This window comes from Brachycentrus maculatus, unplaced genomic scaffold (assembly GCF_059751285.1).
Source record: "Brachycentrus maculatus isolate JH-2025_06_01 unplaced genomic scaffold, ASM5975128v1 h1tg000148l, whole genome shotgun sequence".
In the NCBI taxonomy this organism is placed as follows: Eukaryota; Metazoa; Arthropoda; class Insecta; order Trichoptera; family Brachycentridae; genus Brachycentrus; species Brachycentrus maculatus.
Genome location: NW_028280901.1, coordinates 16,272 through 36,795, shown reverse-complemented (window position 1 = coordinate 36,795; position 20,524 = coordinate 16,272). Strand labels below are relative to the sequence as shown.

The window sequence follows — 20,524 nt, the reverse complement described above, 5'->3', positions numbered from 1 at the left end:
CTTCAGGTTATTATATTATATTGAAAAGTCATTTATTTCTATTTTCCCTCTTGAAATAGAACCCGCAACTTAAAGCACAGTAGCCAAACGCGCCGACCACTACTTCACTTTAGAGGCAGACCTAGTATTTTATTATTCACTAATTGTATGTCTTATTTATTATTGAAAATACATAGTTATTTGGAGAAAATAAAGTTTTATTACTTTACGTGTAGCTCAGGTTAGATTATCTAATATATAGTATATCTTTATACTCTTAGGGAAAAAATACATCGCAGTGTTAAAAGAAAAAAATATATTTTCATTACAAAAACGGTGTTTCAATAAAAAAATCGATTACGTCAAATGTAACCTGAACTTAAAGAAAATTAAGTTGCGGACTATCAAACGTCCCGGCTTAAAAATTACCCAAATGATATTTACCGAAAATTACGCAGTCTCTAGGGGTTAATCAAACAATAAAGCGACGTGAACATTCACGCGAGACATCCACAAGAGGGAAGGAGATCTTGTATAAATGGCGGCCATGACCTAATTGCGCGCCAAACGCATTTTGATATCCGTACAGGTAGCTTGGCTACTGCGCATGCGCGATATCTCTCGCTTGACTTTCTTTTCAAAAGTTTTGCCGCCACAAAATGACAATTTGACACATCGAAAGGTTACTGAATTGGCATTATTCGACATAAGTGATTGTTCTCAATTGATATTATCTGTGTTTTAAAAACTGTTGGGATGAGTGAAAAGTGTTAATATACCGTGGCATATTATTTTTCTACATAGAAAATACGATAAATTACGAAAATGAGGGTAAGTTGTTTCTTTTTTGTTGATTTTTAGAACAGGGAAATTTCTTAGCATTATATTATTTTTATATTTATACTATGAAGTAAAATAAACGATCAAGTTAACATTACATCGGTATGTAAGGGTAAGGGCCCTATGGACCATTAAATATCTAAATAAGCTTCGAAAGAATAATTAAAATAAGAGAAAAATTAAATTTTCGAGATGAAATCTAACTTTTTTCAGTAATTTTTTTTTGGCTATGAAATTCATTTCACATCTATAATACATTGATTTCACACAAAAAACAAACTAACCATGGATTATCTTCATTACACAGTAATGGGAATATTTTCTTGATATTTTTTATGACCATTGGTCTCTATAATCTAAAAGCCTTTTATGATATCAAGGATTTTGGAATATTTAATTAAATTCCGTATTATTTATTCTAAGTTAATTTCTTCATTGAACCTATGAAAGGATAATAATTCTATGTGTGCATGTGTGTGTGAAAAGCACTAAAAAAGTCTCAAAAACTTTAGGGCATTACAAAAACAGTGCACAAGAGAAAACATTTTACTGTCGAGATAAGTGGCATATAAACCAAATTGGGAACAAGTTAATTAATGTGAACATTGTTGTTCAAGATGAATATTTGCGCAATACTTAACGCGAACGAAAAGCGAATTAATATTGCAAATTTTTGCTGTTGTTTTTTTGTTCATTATTGAATGTATTTTATTATTTTTAGAGATATATAATTAGGTTATGACTATATTAAAAATCAATTCATACTTCACAATTTCAAGACAAAAGTACTCGTATGTAGAGAGATCCGAAGTGTAGTATTTATTGCGTTTGGATACCGTATGAAAAGTCTCTAAATAAAAAAAAAATTAATAAATTTTCGGGAGGGGATTCTTAGGTTTTATATAAATATGTTTTAAATATTGAAAGCATTAACTTTGTGGATTATATTGATATATTATTTTGAGAAATAAAAAGACTTTGTTTTTTGATCCACTCACATATTTATTAACAACCAACTAGTTTCGGCAACAACCTGTTGCCCTTTAACAAAAACAAAGTCTTTCTTCTCAAAATAATATTACAGAAATATATTTTTATGGATTTAATATATGACAAAAATATTAGAAACTTTATGATTAAATAATGTGGAAATAGTATTGTGTATCATAATTCATCATATATATAAAAAAAAATATTGCCATACAAACATATAATTTAAGTGCACGCTTAAATATGACACTTTATTTTTTATTCACAACCGAAGAAAAACTGTTTGGGAAAAATACCGTAGTGAAAACGCCCCCCAATTTACGATCTATTCACGTACTTTGCCCAAAATCCTATTATTAGCGTTACGACGGGAACTATGTCGTTGTCCTGAGACGTCGTAAGCGAGAGGTAGGTACTACCTATGAGAAATGTTGGAATGAAATACGTTAGGTGAGAGCACAAAGCCCGAGAATAATGTCAAATTGACCTAAATTAACTATAGGGTAGCTTGTTGAATTCGCTTATTGTTATGCAGGCTATATTTTTACATTATTTTTATATTGTCTTTCATTATATTGTTTGATCAATATATCTAGAAGTTTCAAAAACTGTATAGTGTGGTCAATCGTGGGTAGAATGGTGAATGTTGTACGTGTGCAAAGTGATCACTTAACCAACCTTTGATAGGTCATAAGCCCTGTGAATACCCAGACTTCCATATTCTTCCTCATTTCGGTAGTGTAAAGGCAAAGGGGTGTATCTGTCTCAGACCAAATTTTACAGGAGAGAAAAAACAAACTTGTGAAATTTAATAACTCATTTGTTTTATGTATTTTTAAATGTACATGTCTTAATATAACTAAATAAGTATTGCAATTACAGCTATATCCTTTTACCAGATTATGGAATACACTATTTTTTACATTTTGTGGAACAAACTTAGAAAATGAAAATTTTTACAGATATACATTATTGATGAATACTTAACTCTAGTAACGCGACAACTTGCAAACGACAAGGGTCTTAGTTTAACTTTATTTTTACTTTCTCCGTTATAAAATTACAGTACATTGCTCTGGCAATTACTGTTCATTTCTTACTATGTAATTTAATGTCCCACGAGACAAAACAACAGAAAGTATTTGTTTTTCCTAAGCACTCACGCAGGTAATTGTATTATCGTTTGAAGAAACCGCAAAACGGTTTAATTTTTATTTGGAAAGGTACCGTGATATTGATTCATCGAATTTCAATTACGAAAAAAATGTAACTTTGTTTTAAAATCACTATAAATATTTTATTTTAACTTAATTATAATGTCTACCGGTTTCTAAATAATAATAATAAAACCCTTATCCGCACCCCAATGGTGCATAGGGCACTGCTTCATATAAAGGCAGTGTTATCTTGATCGTTTACACATGAAGGAAAGGTGATCAGCCCTCCGCTTCAGGTACCAGTCCAGGGTAATATTGAATAAATATTACAGTGAAAAAATCACTTATATTTATTTGACCCCCCCTGGGAATCGAACCAGGGACCTCCAGAACGGTAGCCGAGCGTGCTGACAATTACACTACGGAGGCATAATAATAATCATTCTGAATTTGCCAATCACCTAATAGAAAATCACTCATTTGATAAAAATAAAGGTCTTAATATAACACATGCAATAGAGGACTTATATTAGATTACTTAGAAATATTAGAAATTAAAAAGGCAATTAATAATAATTTACAACTAATAAATACACAAGTAAATGATTTTTCTAAAAGTCCGTTATTAAATATGTTTCCAATCACTCATCATCCCTGATCCCTTTTCACTGTGATTGCCAATCAACACAAAAATATAAAGCCACTTGAGATCTACCCGAGCTACGTTGCCTAACCGTCAAAATATTTTGATTTTTGTTAATTAAGTAGATACTGTTTTAGTATTAATCAGTCTTGATACAGAAGCGGTTAGCTTCGAAACCGGTAGATTTAAAAATTAAGTAATAATAAAATATTTATAGTGATTTTAAAACAAACTTATATTTTAATTATACAACAGAAAATCACAAAGTTAGTGTTTCAAATATAAATTATACGAAAAAAAACTTTATTGTGTATATTTACAACAGTGAAAGTTCAATAATAATGGACGTAACGTGAAGAAATGTAAACATTAAGGTCCAATTATTAATGGTTAATGAGAAAAATATAGTTTAATTTCTATATACATATAGATGAGACATTTTACTTGCTTATGGCATACAAAGCTTCTATTTAGGAAAAGTATTTAAAATGCTATTTTAAACTCTTTGTTCTAAAAAATGTTAATGAATTCATACGGATTCTTGCCGATATCCCAAAGAGAAAGCTTAAATTTATATTATCCTTCACAAATTCTCAGCAGATGGCAGCACTATTTGTAAAAAATTACATTATTATTATTTCGATATATCTCTTCAAACCCTCGTCCGCACCCAATGGTGCATAGGGCATTGCACCATATAAACGCAGTGTTATCTTGATCAACATATGAAGGAAAAGTGATCAGCCCTTCTCTTAATATATTGCTTACGAAATAAATGTAATACGGGTAATATAACATACAATGAGCAAAATGATGAAAATTACACAAGTGTATAAGGTTATTACTTAAGCCAGTCCAATGGCAAGTCGTTAGTTAGCCCTGAAATTATCAGACTTCCATCTTCCTTCGTATAAAAAATAATACATGCTTCCTCTCATATAAGACACATGTAAGTACATAACAAGTATTACTTTTATGTCTTTCTTTTTACGTGAAATCAAGTAAAGGTTGGCCTGGTCTATTCATGAGAACTTCACCACACCTGCCTTTGTAATGAGAAAACCACAGAAAACTCATTAGCAGAAGACGGACTCTCACTTGCTAAGAGCCGCAATGCCAGACCTTCCGTTCCACTTCTAATTTGTTTAGCACTTTATGTCAAAATTTGATTAATAATCTTAGAGGTAGGCATTGAAATATCTAGCCAGTTGTCATAGAACGAATAATTAAATTTGCAGCCGTATTAAAACACCCTCAAATGTACAAAGTCAGTACGTGACCGGCTGCGCGAGAATATAATAATATCATATAATATACAGTCTAACTCAGCTATTACTAGCACAAATATAGCGAGATCTCTGATATAACGAGGAAATCCTCGTTGACATTTAGATTTATGATTTTCTCCCTAGATGTTTTTGGAATTTGGCGAATAAGTATTTTTTATGATTTTTTTTAACCCCTTACCTTTCCATAACTCTTTTCTTTTCAAGACTATATATTTATTTCGAACGAAAACTTATTTTTTCAATACAAAAACGATGTTTTAAGGAAATAATGTAATTGCGTTTTAAGGAAATAAATGTTAAATGGGTTTAAAGAAAATTAAGCTGCGGGCTATTGATAATCCCGCTTTAAATGAATTTAACTCGAGGCTCGATCTGGAAGCCGAAATAAGAGGTTCGGTGACATCCAATCTGGGATTAGTCACGGGGGCTTATCGCCAGAGGAAGTACACTCTAAAAGTTAGTAAAAACCGTCTTCTCCTATTGAGTTTTCTGTGTTTCTTTTTCATCACTACGGCATATGTATACGAGGAGTTCTTATGAATAAGGCACAACTGACTATTCTACCTTATTCTCAAACATAGTTGCCTAGATGTATTACAATAAAAATCATTTTTCTGGATCCAAGCCTTGTACATAGTTACATAATAAGCAAGGCAAATAATAACTTCAACTCAAATATTGTAAAAAATATTCTCGATTCATTTTTTTTCTTTCTTCTTCAAACTCTTATTTGTATCCGATGGAGCATAGGGCACTGCTATGATCATCTTCACTTTATAGTTTACATATGAAGTGAAGGTACCCTTGCCCTCCGCTTCAGGTACCCTTGCTCTAACTAATGTAAGCCACACTGCACAGTTATATGTTTTTCAGCGACAATCGCTAATTTTTAGATGCGGTTAAATTTAACTGATTTCATTCATTGATTCGGCAGTCACTGTGTGGTAGAATGTATCAATTTTTAATTTAAATTTTAGTTGGTCAATACCACTATTTCTTTAAAAATAGTCATATGTCGTATATACCAAGTAAAACTGAAATTAAAAATAAATTTAACTGTGTTATAATTACCAAAACGTTAATTCACGTATCAGTAGTTTGAAGCATTATTATTAACTCATGAATCTGTTGTTTTTGTTGTTGTTGTTGTTGATAAATGTAATAATTTTGACTAATAATGTTCCGTTAGCATTTTCTCTCACCTTAGACATTTGAAGAACGTGGCGTTTTCATATAAAAACGGAACATTACATTTCATATACAGCACGGTGCATGTTAGCCATCCATAATTGCACATTTAGAAAGTTTAGTGTTGCTTTTATTTGAAAAGAAACATCATGTTCACACTAAACATTTTCATAGACAATAACCATTTTTTACGCGTTAGCGTTACTTATTTTATTTTCAAATACATGTACACATTGCACGTAAGTAACTACTCAACAATATATTCGAACGGTTTCGATTTACACACACGTTTTCCATTCAAGGGATAAAGGCATTAGGTCCAAAGCATATTCGAATTAGGGATACGCGATTTACGAGTAAACCGATTGTCTGATATTTTCAAACAATTTTTTTTTATAAATTTCTTTAATTATTTACATTTTTTGTGTCCAAATACCTGTTCACAAATCTGGGTTTTCTCCGCTTTTATTTTTACATTAATAAATTGATTAATTAATTTTTGAATGGCGAATGTCGCACGTTTATAAGTGATCGTTTGACAAGCCTATGACAAGTCATAAGCCCTGTAAATACCCAGACTTCCATGTTCTTCTTCAACTTTGCTGTGATGTCAAAAAAAAATGTTTGATACATATTGATAATGAAAAATATTATACCGAAACAATGCCTTAGTAATTCTTGTGGGAGATATTTTTTCCTATGCAATGCTCGCATTGACCAAAATTAACTTAAATTAAAATTAATTTATAATTTATGTTAACATTTTAGTATTTATGCGTAAAAAGATATAATTATCAAATTATAAATTTAAATTTTACTTGGTAAATACCAAAAATAGTTTATGTTTGCCAAGTAAAACGAATCAATTAACGAAGTAATTATTAATGTTAGACTTGCTTCATTTGACCATTAAGTTCGAACCATTAGTTTCGATGAGTGTCGGGTCGTGGTCCCGTGGTTAGTGTCGCGGACTCTTAAGTCAGAGCTTCTCGGGTCGAACCCATTCTACCACAATTTGATACCTATTTCTTATAATGAGCCGCTTAGGCTTACAGAAAAAGTATGAAATTGAAATATTTGTGTAAATAATAAAGATACTTATCTATTTCTCTTTTTTTAATAAAAAATTACTGAAATCGCACTAAGATGTTATTGTTATAAAATTGTATCTAGAATAATAGATAATAATACGATAAAAAAATATTACTATTACTTTGCCGAAATACGTGGTTTTCTTTGAAGCAATTTAAGAAAATGGATTTTTTACATGATTACTTACATTTCGATTTCGATTTCAAGTATTTTGAAAGTAAGACATTTCAATATTTTCGATTCGAAAGTAATCGATTCTTAAATTCATCGGACTAGGGTCATCGTGTAATTTTTATATTCTGAATAGAACATTAACGTCTTGGAATTTTATGTTCTGACACCATTACTCATTTAAATATCATGAACATTCGAAGGAGTGGGATCTTTGATTGAAATTCAAGGAGTGTAGAGGTAACTTTGTACTTTGGTATATTGTAAAGTAACGTACCTACTTTTCACTTTTACTCTCACTGTACTTGAGAATAATGATCAATGAGCAGTAATTTATTCCATTGTTTTGACACGTACTAACGATTTCAGGAAAACATTATTCATCCTGCTGTAGTTCGTCGCTATTTAAGCATTTTGTTTAGACTTTTAATTAAATTTATGCATTAAAGTCTATATTTAACCCACAAAGCCTCTACTTTTAGAGCCTTGTCTGCAGGTAGGATAGTAAGGATGGGAAAGATAATAAAACCCTTATCCGCGCCCCAATGGTGCATAGGGCGCTGCGTCATATAAACGCAGTGTTATCTTGATGGTTTACACATGAAGGAAAGGTGATCAGCCCTCCGCTTCAGGTACCCAGTCCAGGGTAATATTGAATAAATATGACAGTGAAAAAATCACTTATATTTATTTTACCCCCCTTGGGAATCGAACCCGGGACCTCCAGAACGGTAGCCGAGCGTGCTGACCATTACACTACGGAGGCGGACAAGAATTTTTTTTTTATTTTTTTTTTTTTTGGGAAAGATACATGTTAGAAATACATCACAAACATCCAGACCAATTGAAAATAAATCTTTAATGAAATCATTTTGCAATTATTAACACTTTTAAAAACGTATTCTAGAATAAAGTTAGATATATATTACTTTATTAATTAGTTGATATACTAAGTAATTGTCAGGAATGTTAAATAATACCAATTAAAATCACTAAGGCATATTAAACTTAGCACTATGGAAATTTTGATAAGTTGAACTCATTTTTTTTCACCGGATATATAGTTTATTGGTTAACCTATATGGTAGTAGCGTGCACAGAGATTTCATCAGGGTAGACAATAGAATTAAGTGGTAAGGTAACATGTGACTACTTAGTCCTATTTTTTTTAATTTCTTTCTTAATAATTCAATTACTAAATTCGTAATCTTCGTTGCAACCCGGGATTTATTATTTCCCCATTATGAGAAGGGATGACACTTCGTGTTTCTTGGCATCATATTTGATCAGTACAAGTACCTACCTGAAATTTCATACTTACCAACATATATTTGTATGGTTTATTGTAATTTTTTATTAACTGATCTGAAAAAATCTTTAAGTTAAATAATTATTACTAAATTACTTATTTTTGTGGTCCGTTTGATCTCCACTTTACACAACTTTATATAAATATATATATAAATATTTATATATATATATATATATATATATATATATATATATATATATATATATATATATATATATATATATATATATATATATATATATATATTTTTTTACATATATATATATATAAATATATATAAATATATATATATATATATATATTTTTTTATATATATATATATATATATATATATATATATATATATATATATATATATATATATATATATATATATATATATATATATATATATATATATATATATATATATTTATATTTATATATATATATATATATATATATATATATATATATATATATATATATATATATATATATATATATATATATATATATATATATATATATATATATATATATATATATATATATATATATATATATATATATATATATATATATATATATATATATATATATATATATATATATAAATATATATATATATATATATATATTTATGTATATATATATATATATATATATATTTATATATATATATATTTATATATATATATAATTATATATATATATATATATATATATATATATATATATATATGTATCCAAAGACTTTAGAGACTTTCACCAAGAACTTTTACTTATTTAATTGCCAAGTTTTATAGTTAAATTACGGTTATTTATAAGTTTTAATTATTTGCACAGACGGGAATGTAATATCGAAGTGTGTAATTGTGGAATTATAGAGAACGATTCCGTGTAATCGAACAAGTATGTATTAGTACCTATCTCACATGTGAGTGACTACATATTGGAGGAATTACCTGTCGTGTCGACTAGAAACGTAAAAGAAATCATCGATGGAAATACTGTGTACTTATATACATAGGTGGAAATACTGTGTCCTAGGGGCGTCAACTTTATACAAATTTAAAATTAAAAAATAACAAATTTCAAATTACTCAATCAACAAGTTTATTTTTTCCTCTAATATATTCATAGTAAATCAATTTACAATTGTATTTTTTTTCAAAGGTAGGTATATATTAAGGATATGCTTTTTAAAATTATATTTTATTAATTGTATTACGTTTTTCGAATTACAGATTTTTTTATTAGATGTAAAGTATTTTAAAAAGGAAATTGATATTTTTAATTTAGGTTTTACTCAGTAAATACCACATTTTCTTAAAATCTTTTGTTACACGTGTTTATATACATTCCGCATCATTTCCATGAAAAAACTTCAATTCAAAATTGATAGATTTTATTAAATGTGACTGCTGAATCAATAAATGAAAAATATATATTATTTTATTGAAATAAAAAATATGATTTTTTTGAATGGTCATTATTACATGGGCTAATTATCTTCTTAGATTAAAAAAAATCAATCCGAATTATTATTTTTATTTCCTGTGCTTGGTTCAATGAAATAAAATAAAAATTATTTTCTTCTATTTTTTGACAACCCTATAAGCAATGAACTTGAAGCCATCTCGCATTGTGGGAAATTCACTGACCATAGCCTACATTTACTATTCGTATGGAATTTCAAACTATTTACGACAGTTGAATCGGAATGAAATTATTGTTCCGTATAATGGTTTTATAATCAACCGCATTCTAACATTAATTTCACCGAAAAACATATGAATACATTCAGCATATGTTTATTATTCATTTCTTTCAATGAATATCAACTGCAATTTGTGAAAGTGTTTAATCGATTTTTAATCAACATTTTTCATTAACAAAAATTCTTAAAAAAACTATTGTTAACACATGATACTCAAGTTCAGTAATTAAAACAAGGTATCCTAACATATAATATGGTATCCTATGTTAAGCTTTTTGTAATAGGTTAATGTAGAAATTGTTTAAATCAATCTGTTGAGACACGTATTTCGATGCATTTAACATCATTATCAAACACGGTATGTGAATCTGAGACTAAATTCAAATCATGCATCTCCTCATACAAACGCACTCGCCGAATACTTCGACTCTGATCAGACCGCTCTCAGTATTTAACATACCTGATCGTGCTTATTTTTACTGGATCTTCCTCTGCTCCTTTTTCCAACTACGGTTGCCATACAAATTTGCCGGTTAAAATAGAAATGCCTTGTTTTTTTAGTGAAATAATTATTTTTGTGCAATACATGATTTATTGACTATTACATTTTTATATTTTTTCGTACAAAACATTTTTTTTTTTTTAAATTTAATTTAGTTACATTTTTTATACAATTTAATACAATTTCTATACATTTCTACTTTATGCAATCTTGTAATTTTAATTGCGCTGACCCTCTCCAAAAAAAAGATACAAAGCTTTTGTGCTTGGAGATGGAATTTATTATTCTTTTTTTTGTTGTTGGTAGTATCATATTATGCTTTTTTAATATTACAGGGGAACATTTATTTTTATGCGTTACGAAGGAGTTATCTTGTTTAGTTTTCTATTGTATAGTCTGTATATGTTTATGTTGTAGATTTAGTCTGTTTTAATTTTTTCGTGGAATGCGTGATTTATAGACTATTTTTACTTATTATCGTTTCAGACTAGGAGAATTTTCTGTTCTGAACAAAAGATATGTGCATCGGTGGGCTTAACGCTATAAAATATATATAATGGTATAACGGGAAACAGAAAAACTATCATTATGATACTTTTTTATTTAATTTTTAACCATTTGACATACGCAGTACAAGTTTTTAGAACGAATCCATTTGTTCCGCTTTCGAGCATAGTAATACACGTATTTAAATGAAAAAGAAAACGTAGAAAGATACGTTTTTTATTACTCACTCGGTTTATCTATATATTAAAATGTAAATCAATTACGGATCTACGGTTGAGTGAATGCTTAAAAAATCGTTAAATGGAATTAATAAATGCTAAAACGCCTTTCAACTACAATAATTATCATCGAGTTGGATTTATTAGTCGGTTATATTATTCATACTCGTAATACTTGGCCCTGTTGTAGTTATTTATTCGCCTACGTAGTGTAGTAGTTAGAGCGTTTAGCTAGTATGCTGGAGTTCCCTGGTTCGATTACCAGGGAAATGAGGTTAAAAATGAATATAAGAAGAGATTTTTCAATCTATTATTTATTATACTTAATTTCATTGAATGATTTGGCAGTCACTGTGTGGTCATATATATCCATGTTTAATTTATGTTTTAGTTGGTAAATACCACTATTTCTTTAAATATATTTGAAATGAAGCGGAATACATCGAAACAAGTGTCAAAATAGATTTTTAGAAATAGTGGTATTATTATATTTACCCTGGAATGGTACCTGATAACACAGGACTGTTCATCTTGTGATCTCACCTTTAAGGCCTAGATCTCGGGCGTTCAAATCACAAAGTGCTCGGTCGGTTTTCAATAACTCCTTGCTTTTCAAAACCATATATTAATTTCGAAGAAAAACTATTTTTTCAATACAAAAAAAAGTGTTTTAAGAAACAAAAAATAATTACGTCAAATGTTACCTGGGTTTAGAGAAAATAAAGTTGTAATTTTAAGTACAAAGTCATTTTAAAGTAAAGAGTAATTTAAATGTAAAGTTAGTGTAATGGTCAGCGCGGCTACCGTTCTGGAGGTCCCGGGTTCGATTCCCAGAGGGGGGTTTAATAAATATAAGTGATTTTTTCACTCTAATATTTATTCAATATTACCCTGGACTGGTACCTGAAGCGGAGGGCTGATCACCTTTCCTTCGTGTCTTAACGATCAAGATAACACTGCGTTTATATGATGCAGTGCCCTATGCACCATTGGGGTATTAGACTTTAAATTATTAACCAACAATGTAACACTTTGTCTGCACCTCACATATCTGCACCCAATGATGCGATTCCCTATGCATCATCGGGTGCAGATATGGATCATAAAGTGGCAGCAGTTGACAAGTAAAAACAATATGAAGATGCCTAAAGGAAATAATTATGTACTTTTTCCCTTTAAATAGGATAAAGATAAGTGAAGTAAACTTCCGTACGTATTATGCGTTGTAAGCAAAAATCTTTTATGTGTGCACCTACTATAACACAATGAGCATTGTAGGAGTAAAACAATCACAAACTACAAGATGTGTGTTCCTTAAATAATGGCCAATTCAATTGTACGCTACTTTGAACTTAGAAACGGTCATTACAAATGATCGCTTGTTAATTAAAATAGAAAAGGTTCTACTTAGCCGAGTGGACGAATGAACGATTTCACCGCGAACTAAAATCTTTATAAGTATAACATAGTAATACTGTCCTTAGCAATATAACGACTTATCCAAAACATTATACAAAAAATGATCGAAAACACATTATACTAAAGTTATAATACATGTAAGTATAATGAAACAGCTAGGTTTGAATCATGTAGTAGATCATAGTTTAATATTGTAATTGGAACAACAAAAAATAACAAAAAATAATCATAAATTTTAAGTGATCACACAATTTTAAAGGGTGTTTTGGAAGATTGTAAATTAGAAATGATGAAATAGTATCAATGAACTGAAAATTAAAATTATTTACATTAATTTTATCGATGTGACTTTTAAATCATCGGTTGTAATAATGGTACTTATGGAAACATTTAAACATGAAATTAAAACTAAATTAATCTATCAAATATCTACGCATTAATTTTTTGTTTTTATTGATATGTATTTTTTAATTGTAATAATTTTATTAAAATTATTTTTTTCTTACCAATGTGTATCTAATCTAATTTTTGTATTGTCAACAGTGGCAAGTGATTCTTTTGACGATTTGCTCGTTAGCAAATCGAACTCAACAAATCACGTCGCAAAATATGTACGGCCAGCTAATGAACAATCAACAACTCTACGGCCAGTTTCCTGGGAAGCAGCCATTCATAACACAATTCAGCAACTCACAGCCGTTGCTGGGACAATACAGCTATCAGCAGCCATTCCTAGCACAATACGGCGGCCAGCAGTACAGCAAACAGCCCCTGCTAGCACAATACAGCAACCAGATACCGACGATTGCTCAATTCGGCAATCAGAAAAATTTACTTGGACAGCACAGCAATCAACAGCCATTGCTAGCGCAGTATGGGAATCAACAGGGGAATAAGCAACAGATGACGTTTGTCGGACAGATGAATAAGCAACAAGCTATGCTTCAACAACAGCAACAAATGGCAGCACACCGGTTGAGGACGAGATGGGCCGGTCCGTATAACCCTTACTACCCAACTACTGCTCAAAAAGTAGTCCCTCAAGTTCAAAGGTAGGTCTATTTTTAGACTTATGTATTTTTACCCGGTTTAGCCCGTGATATGGTTGTTGTATTAATTTATAGAAACAGCCTAAATGTTTATAATTTTAATTAATTTAAGCTATGCTATTTTTTGTTGAACCTATGGCCCAAGCCTTCCGGATTAAGGAAGGTAAACTTTTGTAGAGCCCTTGGGGTAAACCGAGATAGGCCTTCACAAAATTTTGATTTTATCCAAATACTAGTTCACGAACCTGGGTTTCTCCACTTACGAGTTATTTTTACATTTTTAATATCTCAACATAGAAGAAGAAGAATATGGAAGTCTGGGTATTTACTGGGCTTATTATCTGTCATAAGCTGGTAAAATGATCTTTCATATTCTACTTCATCTATGTTGAGATGTTAAAAATATAGAAATAGGCCTTTCTGGCTAATAATACAGTCGAAAAAAGTTCAGTATATTTACAATTTGGAGAGACATTAATAATAATTATATTTTGGAATAAAAAAATGATATTCTCCTGTTATTTATTTTATTTTGAAATGAATCTGCGATAGATTGAATCAATCATGACTTATCGGAAGTTTTTTTGCTATCCAAAATGCAAATAATATTTTTCCATGAATATTTTTTTCCAGAACACAAAATCCTTTTGCGAAACTCCAGAGTATATTTACACAAGGGCTGATGAAAATGGCTCCAAAATTCTTCCCGACCGGTTTGAAGGATGGGTACCGACTTCCACCCTCCGAGGTTACAATAGCCAGTCCAACGTATCCTCATTTCGCCTCTAGCTCTCAAAATATCATAACTGGACAGCAACAATCATCCAAGCTTCTGTCAGCCGCGCCATACAAATTTGTGTCAACTCCGCCAAAGAAGAATATCCTATCGGACACTTCGATTAAGAATTTCATCAGGATTCCATTTCAGCAACAGAGTGTTTCCAGCACTCAAACACCTTTCATTTTGTCCAGTTCCTCTACCCTTATCCCCGGTAGCTTCTTCGATCAGCCACACCATAAATATGTCAGTGACGCATCGCAAAAGTACTCCACAGCCGTGTCGCACAGCAACCAATATCTTGCTCCTGCTGCTAAACCAGTAAAAACCATCGTCTACCCAGTGAGATCGGAGGGGGAAAGAGGTACAAAAATTTCATAAAGCTATATATTAATATTTTTACTTTTATTTTGTTTTCTACAAAAATGTTAATAATAATATTATAAACCACTGACCATTTGCTTTTATGGCCGTACTCACCATTATAATATTCTCAATATTATTAATATTTAAAGCATTTACTTTGTGGTTAGTCATTTTTACTTATTTTTTTTTCAAAAATGTTAATAATATTAGTGTATAACCACTCACGGTGAGTGGTTATATTTTTAATCAATCATAAGTTTAAGTAACTGAATCATGAAAACTATTTTCTGAAAGCTATTTTCTACCCAATGAGATCAGAGAGTGAAAGTTATACTTTTTAAAATATTTGTAACCAATCGTTAGTATGAAAAACTGAAAACTATTGTCTACCAAGTGAGATCGAAGAGTCGAAGAGGTTAAACATTCATCGGAAATTATACTTTTTTATAACATTTTTAATTAATCATAAGTATAAGTAACTCTATCTAACGTCTGCTTCTATTTAGTAGTGCTAACTACCTTGCTGAAAGCCCATGGTTCAATTCCTAAGGGGGTCAAAATAAATATGAATATTTTATTTTTCACTCAAATATTTATAAAATATTACACTGTATTTCTCGGTCGATTTTTTTTTGTAGATATGACTTTATGCATATACATATTTTATATTTGATATATATATAACCCTGGACTGGTACTTGAAACGAAGAGCTGATAAATTTTCCTGATCATTGTGTACTTGATGGTCAAGATAACACTGCTCTATACAATGAGAAGATATAAACATATACCTTAAGAACCTTAAGAAGATAACGGTTAAAAGTAGTTTAAAAAGATATATTAAGTATTTTTTTCATCATTAGGTCCCATTCACACAATCCCAGCGCCTAATCTCAGTTTAGTAGACAAGCCTATCATGGTGCCAGATGGAAGCAGTTTCTACAATGCACATTCTTCGTACATAAAAAGTCAGGTAAGCTGTTGAAATAATTTTAATAATGATTTCTTCAATGACAAAATGAATTGTCCACTCCGGGATTCAAACCCGGGCCTATAGCTATCCGGTCTAAATTGTACCGCTTATTTAAGCATTGTGTTATCATCATTAAATTTGCATTTTTCATGCAGATTTCTATTAGTAAAAAACATACTGATTTCAACCCTAGATGCCGCCGACGAGGTGACAATGGGTAGGATGGTGAATTTTACAGTATTTAAAGTGATCACTTAAACCAGTCAATGACGGGTCATGTAAATGCCCAGTCTTCCATATCCCTACCTCACTTGAATTGATGTAATATCGGTCTATAGTACTGATCGTTGGGATGAGATGATTGCTACTGAAGTAATCAAAACGATTGCTCATAGATGGAAAATTAATTGTATTTGGATTGAAGATAATCTTTATTTACTTTTTTATTCCGAACCTTAAAGAGTAGGCCTATAACATTCATATGGCAAATAAATTATATAACATACAATGAAGAATGTTAACAATGATGTATTAAAAACAAATTTTTTAGGTGAAAAGTCCCCACACATATGAAGTAACCGAAGAAACAAAGGATAAAACTTATAAGAACCCGTATACTGGAGAAAGCAAACTGTATGCACCAGATCCACAAACCAAACTGTCTTCTTCTAACTACTTTTCTTCTCTGAACCAATACACCTACCCTCAAGATACGGCTTTCAAAGTTCAGGTAAATGAACTTTTAATTTTTTACAGTATAAGCTTATTGAACACATAATTGGAGAATTAATTAACGGTTTTTTAAAAGGAAAAATTTTAATAGGATAATTTGAAAAAAAATCAAAAGCATATTTTGCCTTAAACTCAATATTTTAATTAAATAACGAGAAAGATAAAAAAATTATCCCAAATTGTTTTTTTTTTTTTAAATGTTTAAGTTGAAAAATCAGAAAGAAGTTTATTTTTATCATAAGCAAAATATCCGATTACATTTACCACTTTTGTGTTTTAAAAAAATTAGTAATTTGTGTGTTAAAACTCCATTATATATGAAAAATTATTATTCTTATTTTATTTAAAACATTAATTCAAAAAAATTTTTGAATTCAGAACCCTTGAATTTCAAATTAATAAGGTTTTTACTGTATATAGCTTATTTTAGATACTTATAGCTTTTTTGAGATTACGCGTTTTGTTGTTACATCAGTTAATAGGTGCAAGTAGAAAAATACAAACATTTTAAACTATGTTTCCTTAAGTCATTTTTCCAATAACAGAGATACTTAAGAAGCACAACAAATTGAGCAATTCAAAACATAACTTCAGCTATAATTAGGTGTTAACATACTGTGAATCGATTTATTCTTTATGTAAATAAAAAAAAAATCTTTAAATTTTGGCTATTTTCAGTCAGTAACTCCATCGCTTTCTTCACAAGAACTTTTTAAGCTATTAAATGGAGGACCTTCTCAACAGCAGTTAGCTGATACATATAACTTCCCGTTGCTTCAACAACCGCAACTTCAGCAACATTTTCTCCAACAAACACTCGATGCATCCTCTTCACTCCAGGTAAGATAAAATAAAGCATCAATCATCAATCAATGTGTTCCTATTAACCGCAAAAGAGTGAGTTTCTTCTTATTGAAATTTATATACATTAGGATTAACCTCTAGATATTTCAATTGTTACCAATATACTTAAATGATGTCAAATATTCAAACACTATTCATATTTTTTTATAATTTATATAGTGCCATTTTCGTAAAATACTATATATATATATATATATATATATATATATATATATATATATATATATATATATATATATATATATATGTACTTTAAAAAAAAAATTCCAACATCTTAAAATACTGTTTAGTTTATTATAAATTTACGAAATTACATCTTTTGTTTTTTTTAATGATTATTTTAGCCGTTCAAAGCAATAGTTCAACCAGGGTATGGGGACAAAACAAACATCCAACAAAATGTTCTATTCAAGCCTGATCCAAAATATCTAGAGAAAATACAGCAACAGTTGTCGAAACAATCCACTGGATTCCAACCCAATTTCCAAACATTTAATTATGTGGAACCGAGTTCTACAAAAGGCGTGGATGCACTTCAGACTGAGTTACTGAAAGCTAATGTTGATAGTATTATTATCGAAGATTCCGGAAATCATTATAATTACATAAGAAATACACAGGAAGGAACAGCTTCGGACAATAGTAATGACAGAAGGGAGAACGCAACAGCAATCGGTAATGATTTAGGATCATTTAATATGCAAACTAGCTTCAATTTCAGTCCATCCGTTGAACCAAACCAAAAAGGATTTGCAGATAGCAGTCCATTGACAGCATCATATTTCACACAAGTCAGTGATCCTGATAGTGGATCAGTTTCAACCAACTATTACTCATCTCTGTCAAACAACGAAGTAGCTAATTCGCTACTCGCTGTCCAAAGCGCCAATGATTTAATTTCAAACGAAGCACAAGAAAAAAAATCTAATGAAGATTTCTCTTCCGCCGATCTTCAGTCATATTTTATTCAAAACTCAATGCCGAGAAACAGTCAATATACTGTCGAGTCTAGTGAGGAATCTGGATTCACACCAATAAATAGTTCTCCTATTTCGGTTAAAACTGATGACTCAAAGGGATACGAAAGTGAATCAGCGTTGAGAATCTACATTCCGGAACAGTATGATGATATTGAAACACAACCATCAGAAAATATTCCCCTGACATCATCGGTTCAAGAACAGAATGAAAAGAATATTTACGGAGTTTATGTAAAAGATAATGCAGAAGAAAATGAATATGAAGATTTTTCACAAGTAAGAAATAATATTTATTTACTATTTGCATTATAACTAAAATGTTTAAAATAATAATGAAATTTTTATTCATTTATTTTTTTACAAAAATGTTAATAATATTAGTATATAACCGCTCACCAATGTGTGTGTTCAGTGGTTATATACTAATATTATTAACATTTAAAAAAAAAATGAGTAAAAATGACTAACCACAAAGCCAATGCTTAAAATATTAATAATATTGAGAATATAATAATGCAATTTCTTAAACCCTTGCCAATACATACCAATTAATACATATTGCCAAAATAAAAAAATACTAGGGTAAAAGAGCCTAGGATATTTACGAAAAACTATTGAGAATTTTGTAAAAATACATTGTTTTGAATGGAATTTTAACTGAGTTATGTATTGTATTCGGAGAAAGGTGTTAAGACACATTATTTTAGACTGTACTATATTATCTTAACTTTATTTAAGCTTCGATATATTATTTCTAACTATTCAAATTGAACTATTGTATATATGTGGTAGTTTTCATCTATTGACAAGGCTTTTTAGACTATCTGGCCAGTTTAAAGGTGAAAAGAAATTGGTTGAATAAACAAGTCAGTGAAAGTGTACTAAGTTCCTAAATGCTATTTTAGTGTCTACCTGAAAAAGCTAGTCTAAAAAATGGAATTTCATAAAGAAATGTCACCAAAAATGCATAATAATCATACAGAAGCACATATGTACACTTATTATTTAGGATTCCTTTATAGCGTATTTACTATGTTTGACCAAAATCAAATGAATTATTTAGCATAATCCTGTTTTCTTTAAGTTTCCTGAAAAGACAACTTTATACATATCAAGCATACCAAATTTCCTAAGCACCATTGTGTCCAGATTTTTTTAAAAAAATCATTAAAATATACAACCAATGCAATTTACTGTATGATTAATTTTTTTTAAGATGCAGAAGTTGGAATTAGTGAAGAATGCTACTGTCACGGAAACAGAAACCCAAGAGGAAAATATTGCATCAGAAAATCCAGAAAAATCTAATTCCAATGATGTAATTGTGATGGTGCAGAAAAATGAAACCAACCCGACCCTCGATATTCTCACGAAAGATTGGAAAACCAGTATAGTGATCAAACCTACCGAGAAAAATACATCTGCAGCTCAAAATCAGGTCTCAGAATACGGAAGTAGAATCAGACCAAAGATAGATGAATGAAAACATTGCACATTGGGAAGAAGTGCATAGTTTAGATTACTTAGTCATGTAATATTATTTATAATATGTTTTTCACGTGTAAAATAACCCTTTTGTAAATATTTCATTTCTCTACAAATAAACAAAATTTTCTAAAACAAGTTTCTGAAACTCTTATATTTATATTTCATTTAACAAGACATTTTGAATATAATAATGCAGCAGCAGACATGATGTAAAAAACTTTAAAAAACATTAAAATCACAATAATTTACAAGGATTATAAGCTGGTATAGAATCACCTAATTCAG

At 29.9% G+C, this 20,524-nt stretch overlaps 1 protein-coding gene across 1 annotated transcript; it reads left to right on the top strand.

Moving 5' to 3' along the window:
• The first annotated feature begins 541 nt into the window (after positions 1-541).
• On the top strand, positions 542-20,374 carry LOC148308771 (uncharacterized). The gene is made up of 8 exons (XM_088261155.1): positions 542-810; positions 13,553-14,061; positions 14,692-15,200; positions 16,066-16,175; positions 16,726-16,905; positions 17,586-17,747; positions 18,116-19,027; positions 19,968-20,374. The coding sequence occupies exons 1-8, from the start codon at positions 805-807 to the stop codon at positions 20,232-20,234; spliced, it is 2,655 nt and encodes an 884-aa protein (XP_088117281.1). The 5' UTR covers positions 542-804; the 3' UTR covers positions 20,235-20,374.
• The last annotated feature ends 150 nt before the right edge of the window (positions 20,375-20,524 follow it).